General features: G+C 40.1%; 1 protein-coding gene across 2 annotated transcripts in view; it reads right to left on the bottom strand.

Annotated features, from left to right (window-relative positions):
- The window catches only part of CCDC141 (coiled-coil domain containing 141), a 146,395-nt gene that overhangs the window by 113,478 nt on the left and 16,879 nt on the right, over positions 1 to 16,038 (bottom strand). For both annotated transcript variants that reach the window (XM_032783824.2, XM_032783827.2), the window contains exons 3-4: positions 4,747 to 4,938; positions 1,737 to 1,845 (exon numbers count right to left, since the gene is read on the bottom strand). In XM_032783824.2, the coding sequence (XP_032639715.1) occupies positions 1,737 to 1,845; positions 4,747 to 4,938 (301 nt within the window). The remainder of the gene's footprint in view (positions 1 to 1,736; positions 1,846 to 4,746; positions 4,939 to 16,038) is intronic.

Here is a 16,038-nt window from a genome sequence, read left to right as displayed (position 1 = left end):
ATTTCGCCACCCCCAATCAGGTGCGCTCCAGGCACACAGCTAAGTTTCCTTTTTAAACTTAAGAGATTCGTCACCACAGCCTGGTAGCTCCAACACTTCGTAAAGAAGGCCATTCTCTCCAGCAACTTTACTGCTAAGTAGGCTGCGTCTTTCTTATAGAGACAAATACAAACACGATTTTCATTAATTATATGATTATCCATCCTCCAAATTCTTAGCACTTTGGAAAGATATAAACAACGAAGAAATGGAACATTTGCTACTTCTTCTATCCCTATAGGTAAGAGCCCATCCTTCTCAAGGCTATCTTCCCTCTGGAAAACAATTTCATTTGATTGTTTCAATTATGGACCCTCTTTTCAGCAATGACAATCAGTCACTGACAGGTATTCCAAGCTAAAATTGCTGTGTGATGAGCACTTCAGTTCAATAAAGATTGAACTGGGACCACCAAGCCCATATTAAAGTTACCTGAGCTCAACTCACTACAGTCTCCTGAGTAGAATTGCATTTGATTCAGAGTGCCAGCATTTGAAGCAGCTAGATTTCTTATACAATGCAAAAATGTTCAAGTTGCTACTCTACTACTGAACAATCAACTGCAGTTTATATTTTCTGCCAGGTGTTAGGTTTCCTGTAACAGGTTTCCATTAACATTTAGTTAAAATTACACGGCTGGAATGTATGAATTTGTGGAAAAAATCCCAGATTTATATGGGATTACAGCCTGCCCCCCACTTTTAAAAGATTAGTATGGTGGCATGGCAGAAAATGCTTTACTCAAAGATCTTGATTTTAAGATTAATGGCCCTTTTGCTGCATTTCTTGTAGAAATTTGTCTAGTATTGAGAAGAAAATATAGATGTGCAAGTGAGAGGTACATGAGATGTTTTGGGGGGTGAAGTGGGGTAGAGGACTGTATTTCCTGGTTTCCATCTGACTGCTTGTAACTTCACTTTAGGCTGTTAATGGAACTTCACTGCACACGGGGATAAGACAATTCAGCAGGGGCATTATATAGACTGCAGCTCTACAAAGCCAGAAGCACGTATCAGGGAAGCCAACACAGACAGCTGGAGTCTGAGGGTGTCTAGAGGCGAGCAGTAGCTCATTTCCCAGCCCGCTCCACTCCTCTTGCCCCATACACTTTCAAAAGCTCAACTGTTATGTAGGAGGCTGCATATGTCAGAAAGTACTTCCCCGTGTGCACACCCAAGATGCTGTAGGATTGCTATGAGATATCAGCACCAAAGTGTCATTCCCCACCCCAAGCTTCTAGAAGAGCCCAACCCTGGGACACAGGATTATAGCAGGCCTGCTGGTAGCCACCCAGAATGCTCCCCCACCTCCACTTTCACTCCACAGGAAAGGGCAGCTGGATGAAGAAGCAGTGTGGGGAAGCCAGGAGGGGGAAGAGTTAGAGGAGCCAGAGGAAGTAAGGGAAACAATAGGGAGGCAGCAAAGGGGAGAAGAGAGAGAGTAGGAACAGTTGTTTAGGGAACCATTATTAATTAACAGCGCTTGTCAGATCTGTATTTAGCAGGTGTGACGTTGCCAAGCACTGAACAATACTCACTCTCTGAGTTCGCTTTGCAATTAAAGAAACTACGATAGCAAATGTGATTTTATAAAGGAAGAATTTATTTGGGAAAATCAAAAATATCTTTCAAAGCCTAGAAATTCAGCCGACTATGTGACTGTGAGCTATTGGCCAAAGAAAGGAATCCGTTCCTTACCTTTTGTGTGATGCTCATGTTGATGAAGGAGATTTTTCAAAGATTCAGTGTTCTCAAACTCCTGGGCATTCTGAAGGAAATCCTCCACTTGGTCAATTTTAATAGCAAACTACATTAGGAATACAAAGAGAGAAAAAGCATAATACAACAATCCTTAGAGTACAGAATGTCACAGTACATCTAACCTGTGCCTTCGGGGGCAAATTCTCAGACTAGCAAAGAAGGATATTAAATATTTCTGGTGACTATCAATTCCAACTTCCCAGTATACATTTTTGGGAGCAGCTGTTTGTCCTCTGTTTTCGTGAAGTTCTGATTTGAATTGATCCCTTGTCTTACTGGATGTTTTCTGATGGGATTGTGATTACAGTTTGTCTTTTTATGAGGCTTTGCTTCTCTCCTATGGTTTCTCTGCCTCCAAGTCCATTGATAAAGTGCTCTTAAAGGCCCTCCATGAATTTTGAAGTTTATTTTTAAATCCTCCATATTAGATATTGAATGAAGCTTCCCCCCCTCCCAATCAGATTGTATTCAAGGCTCTCCTCCATATCCTCCCTGGGATATTAAAATCCAAATTTGAGTCATCTTTGGGGAAAACTTTGGAGGCAGTTGTCAATCTGATTTTCTGAAGATAAAAATTGGTAGTAAATTTAAACCCACTAATGTTATGGTAAAACATTAATAAGCAAATTACAGTGAGGTCATAGCACCTTGATCATTAACGTTGAGGCTAGCTTACTGCTTAACAGTTGATTTTTCTAAGTGCTCTAAAATCCAACTACTTTCTCAGATTGTCCTGAAAATTGCTAGGTCTCCTGGGGCTGCAGGGGAGAGGTAATGGTCCAAAATTGAGATTATTTGATCTAAGGGTTCTGGAGATAGAGCCACCTATTGTGAGATCAACATTTTACAGTTCTTATAACTTTTTGTACACAGTTGGGACTCATACTATGACTCTGAACTTCTCTAAACTGAAATCACCTGCTTAGGACTGATATCAGCTACTGGAAGCCATATTTAACAAGTTATTTAGGGTAAAAGTTGGAATGACGATATTGCTCAAGCCAAGCTGACCAGCCATAGATAGTGCTGATGTGTGCTTTGAGTTGGTATTTTGGGGGTTTTGTATAGGCAAGTTTCATGTTCTGGAAGGGTATGAGGCATTGCTGGCCAATCTTAACTGCATTAGCAAAGATTTCGACAGTGAATTAACATTACAGCTTACATCAGGTTATTCTTTTGGTTAATTGTATGCTCTATTCCTGGTGTCATACTGCTCCTTCAATGGGATAAATGCTTAGTTGTATTTATTAGAGCCCTTACTATACCCTGACTCCAAACCCCCTGAACTTTGGATCAGCATCCAAACCCAGACCAGAATCTGAATTCTGCAGATGACTTCTATCCTTATAAGTGTGACCAGCACCCAGACCTGACCACATCAAACACTGGGTTGTTCAAAATCTAGACTTGAATTTTGCAGCTTTGTGCCATCTCTAGAAACTGGATTGCTAAATTAAGGAAGACCAAATCATTAAAGTTCACAGTTGGACTTCAGTGTCATCAAGGATATTGAAACCTATGATAAAATTAAAGAAGATGAAAATGAAGCTCTCTGCTTTGCTTGCCTATTCTCACATTCCACCCTTTTACTCATGATCTTTATCTTATACAACAAATCCATTATGCTTCAACATTTGGGATCAGAATTTAATTTTCATTAAAGAATATCCATGAGATAATGTCCATCCTTTATCACAATAAAGCAAATATTTCACCGAATTGCATGTTGTCATTAAAAGAAAAACATTTCAAAAATAAAATTCTAGTATTGTCATTTAAGTCTATAGGACAATTGACATTTGTGTCTAATGTATGCATGACTAAACATAATGGGCCAGACCATGGCACAGAGCAGCTAAAAGGCAGCTCAACCAGTCTGTTATGGATTTCCCCTGCATTGGGGGACACTATGGAGGTGGTGAGTTACCATAGTGGCTCCTATGCTACTATCTTCCTGGCTCCTTGATGTTAGGATTTGGCCTGGGCATCTCTGCATCTGGTTGATCCCTGGCTGCTGGAATAACTTGTGGATACTACTGGGAATCAGCAGAATTTGTCTCAGTCCTGCTGCTGTTCTAATTTCTACCAGGCATCGGGACAGTACAGAATCAGCCCCAGGATCTGGGGTCCAAGAAGGTGGATTAAAACAACTCTTGTTCTCCCACTCCTGCTCTTGTCCCACGTGTAAACTCTTTGAAACAAAGACTTGAGAGCCCCTTGTAATTGTGCACTCAACTTTTGGGGCAAAACCAGCCCACTTCTCTGCAAATGCAAAAGCAAGGGATAGTTGAATTCAGTGGGCTGTGCAGGGAGTGTACATACCCCTGGGTTTGGAGTCCCACCCTGCATGAGCTGCCTGTGCAGAAGCAAGTAGGGTGGGACATACAGGGACATGGGCAGGCTGGGAGAGGGATAGGATTGAGAGAATTGCTGCTAATCTCCTATCTTTCAGGAGTTGGACTCTGGTTTTGTGCTGCTGAGCATGTAGTTCTTAAATTTGTGCTCAGATAGCTAGACAGACAATGCCTTATTTGCAAGCACAACTATGATAACTACACAAACACACATTTTAATGCACAGCCTTGAATCATGGGTTTAAGAATTTGGCCATCAAAGAGTCAAATAATTTGAATCTTAGACAATAAAAGAGATCTATTGGGTCACGTCCCTGCCTAGTGCAGTATATAGGTACAGACTAATTTTTAATTATTTTTCATTACTACTACTACTTTTTAAAGTAAAACATTAGTAAGAGACATCACATTTTTACAGATATTCATTCTAAATGTTCTGCTCATTTTCATCCTGGAATACCCCAAAACAGGAATGCAGCTGATTTTTTTTTTTAATTAATTGGCCTTTGCATCAGTAGAAATAGAATGCAACAAACTCTTGGAGGAATTGGGATTTGTTTCAAATTAAGCACCATTTCATTTTAAATACAAACCTCCAGAGCATTTTCAAAAAACACTGCAGTAAGTTTCAGAAGTGCTCTTCGCTTCTCTAGCATAACGACGAGGGCATCCCAGGCATCCCCCAGAGTTTGTGCCATGGCATCATACACTTGGCTTTGCTCTTGGTTTTCCTCTGCAGTCTTGTCTGCTTCACGTAACAGGTCCCATACTTGATCTTCCAAAGACTATACACAGGGAAGTTGGGGAGATATAAACAAATTTGTTTTTTCTAAGCAGAATTCCAAAGAGCACAATATTACTACCTTGGGATACATTTTCAGTATGGTGTCTTTTCAGTTATCCACAACTCTCTTATTATTGGCAGATTTTCAACACAAAATATTAATAATGGAAGTGCGGCTGTTCCTAGATAGGGTATCAAAAACTTACCCTTTGAATTCAGTTCTGTACTTTGACAATCTCTCATGCAATTTCATAAAATTTTGGTGAGAAACAGCTCTAGGGGGATCCATCATTCCACATTTAAAATTTACATTCAAATATGCTCAGCTACTTGAATGCAAATCTCTGCTGAAGCTAGTACATGCTCATGTATTTTGGATATTCATTTGTTCGATCATTATGCAGCCAATCAACGCATTCTCCTGCAATGCTGGAGGCCAGTAAAACAAACAAACCCAAATTAAAGCCTTAAAGATATAGCATACAACTCAAATGTAATTAATTCACAACACACCTAAAATGGAGGGGCTAATTAGATTAAAACTATACATGTATTGTCTAAGGAAGGCCATAGATTACATGCAATATTTCCAGTTTTGCCTGCTGCAGTGTTCAAGATGAACCACAAAATTACAATGGTCAGGTTATCACAAGAACAAGGTCTAGAGTGTTTCATGCCCTTTACCATAAGAAAGGATAACTGATATGCCATTTCTTGTTCATGTTAAAATCTTCAGTGTGTCTAGAGAGTTGATTGTTTGTATTATATATGTTTTTCATCTCAGGTCTTTATCATGAGAATAGATTAATGAAGTGCCAATTTTTGCTGTTATTACAGGTATAATCACAAGAATGTATAATGAGAAGAGGAATCTATATAAGGCAAATTAAAATCTATAATAACTCATTCTCATGACACAGACTAATAAGAACAGAAGATGCGAGAACTTAAAATTCTCATGACAGAGATAGAACCGAGAATTGGAAATACTTGCAAACTAATTCATTATTGTGCTAAGCACAGGATCATAATCTCAAAAACCTCCCTCGATGCTACTCCCATACTCTCTGTGAATGTGATAGTCTGAATCTGAATCAGGTGTTAATCTCTCCTCATTGAAAGCAGGGCTTTGGGAAACACTTTAATATACAATGGAACCATTATTCCCAACTCAAAAATTTTTAAACAAAAACAAATATTTTAATCTATCTCAGTACAAGACAGACTAAAGAAAAGATTAGTAATTTTTACTCAGTATTTAAAATAGGAAATATGTATAATCTGATATTGCAAAATTAAAATTATTAGACATAGGATCCAAGAAACCCATTATTTGAAACAAATATAGTGCAATACATAGACGAGTGTGGTAATTAGCTGTATTTTCTCAGCAGTATCTGTGCTAGCCTTATAGTAACAAGCCCATCTCAAAGGACACACAAAAAGTCAATCTTTTAAAGAACTATTTATATTCCCCATTTTATCTCCTGAACGACAGCACAGTACTGGGAACTGCATTCTAATCTTGACTCTGAAAATGACTCCTGTGCCATTGTGCAAATCTCCATCTTTTTCTCCTTAGTTTCCCCTTCTAATGATAATAAAAGACCAAATTCTGAAGCTCACACTTACACTCTATTTAAGCAGAAGCCCCACTGACTTCAATAGAGTTTTGTCTGAGTAAGAACAGAAATCCTGATTCTGATGTCAATTACACCAGTTTTACACATGCTGATATCAAAGGAGTGGTTCCTTAATGACACAGGTATGAGATCAGAATCGGGCCTAGAGTAAAAATTGAGTAAGGTTTTGAGGATTTAACTTAACCATAATAATACTTCCTTTCTCTTCATTTCATTAATGCTTAGTTACCTACCTCACTGGGGTGCTGTGGGGACTAATCAGTTAACATTTGTTAAGTTCTATATTCAGTAAGTATTAAGTACCATTATTATTAGTCGTAAAAAGAGAAGTACTGGCTCATGATAACTTTTACACCACAGAGATTTTAAGGCTGGATGATAAAATGAAATTTAAAAACCAGCTTCATCAAACTAATGTTAATGGTCAGGCTTAATGAGCCATTACCAAGCTCATGCAAATTTTAAAAGAAAATTCATCTTGCGAGAGAATCTTCATTGTGTGTTTTTTAAAACTGCTTCTTTTGTTTTCCTTTTATGGGCTTGCATCATGATTTCCTACATTATCTTTTTATAGTGGTATAGCTATATAAATCATATTTTCTATGTATTCAATTTGCATGGGCATATGCATAATCTGTACAAAGTCAAGGAGATACTCTAATGCCTAAGTGTTCTATTCATTCTAAAATATTAGCTATCTTCTGAGTGTTAACCCCAGAATGCCACAGATGCTGGACAAGTGCCAGGCCAATACATCTAAGAGAGAAGTTAGCTTGGTTCTTCAAGTCAAAAGGAAGAAGAGTAATTCCATATCAGAAACTTGTGGAACTGAAAGTCCAGAATAGGGGAGAAGATGACAACATATGTGAATGGTGGGAGTCGCAACTCCATATTCTTATTTCACTGCTGAGGCTACTCAACCCTCAAGCTTGTGGTGTGACTGCTTTAATTATGTGGGAACAAAGTGATTATTTTCTTCCTTCCTACTGGAGTTTGGGTGCTGTGGAGAGTATCCTCCCAACAGGTCTGATGCTATGCAGGGAACCATCCCATCTGCTCCTACTGAGTTCTCATGACTGAGGTCTGGAGAGAAATACCCTGCTCTCATCCTCCACCCCATGACACCAGCACTTGGAAAGGCAGAGTCAGAGAAGAGATTTACATCAAGGTACATGTAGGGTAGGTTGAACATTTTCTGTCAAAACATTTTGATGGAAAATTGGGTTTTTGACAAAATGAAATTTTTCATGAGAAGTCTCAGCCTGCTGCAGAATGTTTTGATTTTTCGTTGAAAAACTGAACACCCAAAATCAAAAATATTTTGATCTGAAAATGCTGTCATGGTGCCTCCTGAGACCTGTAGCTTAGGAACCTCTTGAATTCTTTCTCCCCTATTGATAAACCCCTTTGTTTTCAGTTTAAACTGATTTTTACTGAAAAAAATCCTTTGTTTACAAAAAGTATTATTCCTCCCCTCCCCGATATTCATCCTACTTTTCTCCAAAGAGTCAAAATTTTCTGCAGGAAAAATAACTGTTTTCTAACCAACTATAATACATGGCCCTTCCACATCTCCCCAGTGACAGCTGCGAAGTGTCATTGGGACTCATGACCACTTTAAAATTCCCTCACTCTCAAGTAGAGAAATGTGTCAGGCAATGCATTGAACAGGCCTGTAAGTCAAGAAGAAGTAGTTTGAGAGGTCAGTTACCCCATTCAGGGTGTCCAGAATAATCCAAATGGACACTGGGTGAAAGGAGGATGGTCCCTGGGAACAGTTCATGTGTGGGAGGGGAAAGATATAGGAAAAAGCCAAGCTATTGTTCCTTTAAGGGCCTGGAGCCAGGGAGAGTGGGAGGGGCAAGGCTCCTCTCTCTCCCCCAGCTGGCCCCAACAGGTGTTTGTTTATTAGCCTCACCTGGGAAGAGGACTGGGTGTGTGAATCAAAAAGGAGGCTCCAAGCACAATGAGGGAGAGCTCGCTAAGAGGAGGACTCTACCAGGACACACACACACACACACACACACACACACACACACACACGAAGGGCTGTGGAAACCCTAAACTAATGGGGCAGGCCTGCAGATTGTGGAGGCCAGGCCTTGAACCAAGCAATCCCAGAAAGGAGGACTTTGGAAACCCTAAACCTGGGGATGAACAAAAAGGAAGCTCTTTCGGGAGCTGGACCATGCTGAATAAATTGGATCCCAAGAGAGGTGGAGTCTTGTTTTCAAGATTTATGGCTGTGAGTAGATTATTTCCAGCAAGCTGCATTGACACTGAGGATGGCATGGCAGTGGCGCACCATGCTGCAGGGAGGCACACTGAGAGACTGAACCCCTCTAAAAGGCCACATTTGACAGCTGGGCTGGACAGTTATGACTTTACTATGCTTCCAAGTGGTGGTGAGGGAGTCCCTTGGAATAAGTAGGTAGCAGGCTGCACAACCCTGTCCCACACGTAATTAAGTTGGTCCCTACAGGGCACCTCATGCAGTCATCCATGGCACTGCTGGCTGGTCCCACCTCACTCTCCGGCTTTAAAGCTCCATAACTCTCCCATGACAATATCACCCTTCTGGGCTTGCTTCATTGGCACTATAGTATCCTGAAAGTCCAAATCAATAGTGTCCAACAAATTAAGAGTAATGAACACAAACTCTTCTGCCCCACCTGGGCTCCTCTTCAAACTTGGACTCCAAAATCTAAAGTAACCCTCTGCAAAAGATTCACCCCTACTTGGAGTCTCTTTCCCACCCTTACAGAGTGGTGCCTTACAGGGCTTTCTGCTCTGGAGGCCTCCTCAAACTGTTAATCCGGAGGGTTTTTTCCCTCCCTTTTGGCTGCCCGCCTGCTCTGCCTCTTCAGGGCTAGCCACAGGAGACACTGCTACCCCTCCCCCAGCTCTTTTCCTCAGCCAGATTAGCCTGCCTCCCCATCTCCAGGGATTCTGCAAATCTTTCCCAGGAACTCCCTCCCCGCCTTCTCTTCTTCCTGTCTCTTTATCGGGCCCTGGTGTCCTCTATCCAGCCCCACTGGGAAGCACTTAACTGATCAGTGGGCCGAGTCCCCCTTACAAACCATGTTCAGTTCTATACGGAGCACTGCAGTGGATCACAGAGAAATTTCCACTGGTCATATATATATACACACATACATACACACACACACACACACACACACACGCAAGAGGAAGGCAGCTCTAATCCAGCCCCTCGCATACCAGCCAAGTTACTAATGTGGATCCTTGGTTAGGTTAATTTCAGGCATCCCTGGCATTCATGGTAAAAGATTAACCATACTGAAGGCAAGCCTGCATTATTAACGTAGTCACTTTGCCAGTGTTGTTATATAATGCTGGTAAAATCAGTGGTTAAATTCATTTTGTGTTTATTTCTTTCTAATGATGCTAATTAGTCTAATACATTTGTTTCTCAGCTTTTGCATGCTGAATACTAATGGACAATTTTTTTTAATTGAAACCATTTGCCAATAGGTAAATGGGCACACTTGACTATTATACGCTTCTCTCTTTATGCTTATGCATTCAATAAATATATTTTAGTCTGCCAATTTGTTTCTAATGCCAGCTGTTCCAGTTATCATTCATTACATTTCACAGACAAAGTAAGGATAGAATCTAGCATTTATGTTCCTTCAAAAACAGACCTAGATATTGAGTCTCAAAAACTATCTTGAAACCACAGTTGGTCTGTTCGCACAGTGATTTTACAAGGCCATCCCAGTAAAAATATAATATAAAAATTTGGAGCCTTTTGTTACCCCGAATACACATGTTGGGACAATTCATTCCTGTTTCAGACTAGCACAAATTAAAGAGAAAGTTACAAGTATTTATACATGTCGTGCTGCTGTTCTATGTAGTGCTAAATTTCACCTAAATAATAGATGCTTAGTCCCAAAGCCCCAAAAGTATTTAAATTCCTAATTTCCTAATGGGGCAAAAATATCTGTGAGGATCTGGGCCTAAACTAACTGTACAGGGTAACATAACTTTAAATGCCCAGAAACTGATGTGCCTATGGCCACACAGTTTAAATACTGCCCTCCTCCTTCAGCTAACTCAACAAATTCAGAGCAACAACAGACTATGGTTTAACACTCAAGCTTTTTTATTCTTGGGGAGGAAATGGTTCTAGGGTCATGAGCCAAAAAGACATGAATAAGAAAACGATGAAACTGGGGGGGAAATGGTTTATGGTTTTTACTCATCCTTGCCATGGGCTCAGTTACTGCTAAGTGATGGAATGTGAAGAGGACATGGGAGGGGAAAACCAGCCAAAAGAGACATTTCATTTAAAGATTGGATTGGTGTCCAGCTCTCCCTTCTTATCATCTCAAACCTAGCCACCAGAGAATAACTGACACATCCTACAAATAGATTATTCAGGTACCGTAATTGGATTGTCCATGTGCAGCACCTCCGTTTTAACAATAATTAAGTAAAAGTCTCTCTGCTAATATCACCGTGCACTTTCCCTTGTAAAATGTTTAAACGTATAATCAGAGTACTACAGAATTTGATTCTAGTTAATTGTGTGTTCCCCCTGCCCCCAAAGATTTCTGCTTCTTTAAGCAGTAACAGAGTCATGTGCAGTACAGCCCCTTAAGCAGTCAGTAAATCAATCGCAGGACTGTAATATTTAGGGTTTGATGCCAAGGGTGAGATCTTCACACTCCTCCCTTTACACAGGAAAAAGGGCTGGAACTACATAAAGGGTCCCTTAGAGCCCCATATCCAACCAAGGGAGCATTCTACCAGTGCAGGAATGAAGCCAAAAAGCCTTAAGGCTGCTTCCTGAGGATGCCCTTGCAAGCTCTGGCCTATGGGGCATGCTGAGGGTGAGTGAGGGTAACGAGGTCAGGGCCATCACATGAAGCACTGTGGAGGTTCTGGGCAGCTCTGAAGCTCATAGAGCAGCCCTGGAAGACTGCTGTAACTGGGTCCCAGGGCTGTCCAAGTTACTCAGAGGGAGGGTGTCCCTCCAGCCCCCAGCTTGACCTGGGATCAGGAAGGTGCAAAAATGGCTTAAATCCACCATAGCTCTCCTCCCTCTTGGCCAAGAGTTCTGGGCTGCATCTTAAAGATGCACAGACACCCCCAAAAATTTTTACTACACCAAATATTGTATGAATGATTGTATGATTCCTTGCTACTTCTGTAAATTAGATTTCATATTGCAAAATAGCTTCTCCTCTATTTCTAAGCAGGCATTATGTGATCAGGCCTGCAGTCTCCAAAGGATACATCTGTCTGTTAAAGATGCCATTAAGCTTTAAGGTTTTTACATAAGGTTTTTTTCTGGCATAAAAATGATCTGATTTCAGCAAAATTGCACATAAAATGCAGTCATATTTTTGTGGCAAATAGTGGCTTTAGTGACATGTTCTATTCTCCTTTCTCCTGCATTTAAAGAATGGATATACACAGACCGGTACATTTGTGGTAAAATTATGGAGGAGACAGGGTTACAGTATCACAGTTCAGGAAACTATTAAAAAATTAAAGAAAAATGTGTATCATAAGTACCAAGCTACCTGTGTAGAAAAAGATCTCTGAAAGTTCCCTCATGACTACGTTGTACCTCATGACCTCTTGGATAGTCAACAACTACTCCTCTACCCCATTCATGCCAATTGTCCTGTAGTTTCAAGCTCCTTGCAGCTTTGTTTTTTCTATCCATATCTTACAGCTTGGGCGAGAGGGAGGAGAGCTGCTTCCTATTTCTCTTTGCCTCATTGAACTACATTAAACAAGTATTCTGGAGACCTCCCACTGCAAGATTATCTGTCTGAACCTTTGTTTCCCTGAAGTTTTGTCACAGGTCTCCTCTTTTTACCAGTCTCCTATAACCTCCATCTGCTGTCAGATCACAGAAGGCCTGGTCTTGCAAACACTGGATTCAGTTGGAGATTTTTCATTAATTTCAGGTTGCAAAAGTGTTCATCTGGGTCCCTTCACTTGCATGCACACAGCCAAGAATATCACAAGTCATTTACATAATTTTAAAAAATCAACAATATAATTAGGATCCACAACTGGCATGATTAATGTACTCATTATGACCCAATCCCGCTCTAGTCAAAGTCAATAGGACTTTTTGTTGCTTAATTCAATGGGAGTAGGATTGGGCTGTTATTTTCTACTGTTAAAGAAGCACACCGTCCGGCTACGTGAAAGGGCCTCACACTGTAGCTGACAACAACTCTGCTTCTTTCCACAGCTGATGAGATATTTGTCTGATAATATATACTACTAATAGAAGTGAAGACAAGTTCCTTCCTGGCTCCACAGCCAAGGGAGCTGCTTTGCTTTAACCTTTCTACAGCATATTTGAGAAATCATTCCAATATAGCAAAGCAGCACTGGAATGAAAAATTAATTTTAAATGCATTTTTAAATGTACATTTGTATTGCTTTAGAACCAAGAGGTTGTTTAGATCCAAGAGGAACTAAATTACTTTTACTATGTCAGAATAGCTGGTTCGAGCTGCCTAAACAACCTATCCACAAGACCAGGAGTTCTCAATTCTCATGTGTTTGCATGTCTGTGTTAGAGTTATACAAGTCAGGAATATTTTGCAATTTCACCCAAACCTATAAAGCTACAGTAAAAAAAAAAGGGGGGGTGGGCATGTTTAATATATTGCATTTCCTTCATCTTGGATAATGAAAATAGCCTAGTAAGTTTTGCTTTCCTTGTGGTGGCAAAACTTCACTCTGGAGCTAAGTAGTAGTATGGTTTTCTCCCTTCCAGTCACGTAAATCGGGTCACCCAGTGGGATTAGAATCAATAGGTAGGACTACAAATAATTGGTTTAATCAGCAGCAAGGGAGATTTAGGTTAGATATTAGGAAACACTTTCTATCTATGAGGATAATTAAGCATCAGAATAGGCTTCCAAGTAGGTGGAATCCCCATCAGCAGAGGTTTTAAAGAACAGGTTAGACAAACACCTGTCAGGGATGGTCTAAACATACTTTGTCCTGCCTCCATGCAGGGGGTTGGACTAGATGACCTCTTGAGGTCCCTTCTAGCCCTACATTTCTGTGATTCTTTGTCTAGTCATCTTGATTTTATGTTAGCCTCAGCATGTTAAAGGGAATCTCCAAATATTAACAACTTTTCCGATAACTTTAGACAGACAAGGTGAATATTTAGTGTAGGCCCCTTTTTTCTAAAAAGACTTTTCCTAAATCTAATTTGTTCAGTAGTTTAAAATATGTAATTAATAAGCAAGAGGTGACTGCATGCCAAATTTGTTTCATTGTCTAAGTAACGTATAAAAAATTTTGAAAGGGAGAGTATAAATGATTAAAAGTAAATGAAAAAATAAAAAAACCCACCTCTCTGATGTTGAAATAGCTCAAAGTGGTGTTAGTAACATAGAAAAGTTTTGAAATATATGGTATTGTAATACTCACTTATAGAATCACAGAGATTTACTGGGACACTGCAAGTACCAACTCCAGCACATACAGGCAGGAGTGAACTTTCTGCTAACCTCCCTCTTCCCTGCTCCCAGGTCAGAACAACAGCATATAAGACAACAACTTAACACTAAGATATAGCATATCAGCTGGTAGAGGTGCTGTCTATATGAAACATTATAGCCTCCCCAGTTACATAAGAATCTAAACAATAACTCCTAGGTAGCCAAGTAGTCTGCATCCACACAGGTTTCCATATTGATTTCCTCACTTGAGTCCTATATTCAGTCATAGACACTTCACTTGTAGTTGGATATAAATTATCAGCGAGTGCAGCGTTCATGTCCTCTTTGTCAGCCTATCTGTTGTGGACAGTCAGTCTGTTGAAGATGACAGTGTGTTGAGGTCCTGAAAATACCATGGCAATTCCTCCTCCACAGGCAATCTCCCTTTACAATCCACAGAAACCTCTTGTGGTACTTCCAAATCCTCTTCTGCATCCCTCTGGGATACTTGTTGAGCTTCCTCAGTGTTTGCTCGTATAACCCAGAAGACATCTGTGAATAGTTTACACCTGTGCCTTGAAATTTTTTAGCCACTTCCCTAGCAATAATTTCTTGAAGTGCTGCATCTGGTATAAAGGAATCACCCTGAGGCTGGGAATTAACAGCTGACACCTTTAAGGAAAACCCAATTTCTGCTTCCACATTTTGAATTCTGTGTATAATGTGGTCCATAGATTTATCTAGTATGTTATCTTCTTTCACCAGAAAGTTATGATGTTCCCTTGCTAAACCATTTATAAACTGACTTTGCACATAGGATTCTCTCATAATTTGACATTGGCCATAGGCCCCTCCCAGATGCACCACAAATTCTGTTTCACTTGAGCCACCCCCTGACATTCTGGCTCAGGGAAAGACTGACTGAACAGTCTGCTTAGTGTACACAAATAATTCAGTCCTATCTACTCCTGGATTAACATTCCTTCTAGTATTTCCAAAGGGCCAATCCCCCTTCCTAACAGTCATGTAATTATTAGCACAACTGTCTAGATGATTCATGATCTGCACAGGGAAGCAGTTGGTAACATGCTTTGGCATTACCATCCAAAAAAACTGCTCAGTACAGTGCTTCTTATTCATCAGTCTACTCGTTCACAGACAGCAACAGCTCAAAGTCTGTCAAGTACTCTCAGATTTCAATCTCATCTGCTTGACCAGCAAATTTCTTCTCAGGCAAAATGCCTTTGTCATCTTGAAGCTGCCACCACCAGTTGTAATACGAACTTATAGAATCACAGAAATTTACTGGAACGCTACAAGTATCAACTCCAATACACACAGGCAGGACTGAACTTCCTGCTAGCCCTCCAAGTCAGATCAACAATCTAACAACATACTAGACAACAACTTATACTGGTCAAGGTGCTGTCTGTACTAAACGTTACAGAATTTATCTTGACAGTTTCTTTTCCAACTTTCTCCTTTAAATATGTACCACTTCTACGAAGCAGCTATAGATTAGCTCATTTCTACTTTCACTTTTTGGAATTGTGTCTTCTGTACAATTACAGACACTTAATATAGCTCCAAAATATGTTTGATATTGTTCATTTCCCTAGGAACAGAGTACAGTAGTATTTTCACAGGCTAAAGTAGATATAGCACTTAAAGGAACCATTCGCAGGAGATTTTACCCAGAGAGAAAGAGTGGAAATACATGATAGTCTTGTGTGTGTTATGGTTTTATTGACATAAGTTTAAGATGACGCAATTACTCATTATTGGCAAAGATATGAATTAGTCATCCCATATCACATCACTGTACTCTGTATTCTGTATATGCCAAAATTATTCAACAGAAAACATATTTTAGGAATAGTTTCACTGGTGGGCCGCTGTTGTTCATATCTGATTCTATTTTTCATACCTTTCCAACTGTGAATCCAGGCTCCCTTTGTGCCATGAGTCCAACTGTTCAGGCCTCATAGGAAGAGAAAAATT

Source organism: Chelonoidis abingdonii, chromosome 10, assembly GCF_003597395.2.
Source record: "Chelonoidis abingdonii isolate Lonesome George chromosome 10, CheloAbing_2.0, whole genome shotgun sequence".
Lineage (NCBI taxonomy): Eukaryota > Metazoa > Chordata > Testudines > Testudinidae > Chelonoidis > Chelonoidis abingdonii.
Note: the sequence above shows the minus strand (reverse complement) of the source record. Positions and strands in the feature narration are given on the sequence as shown.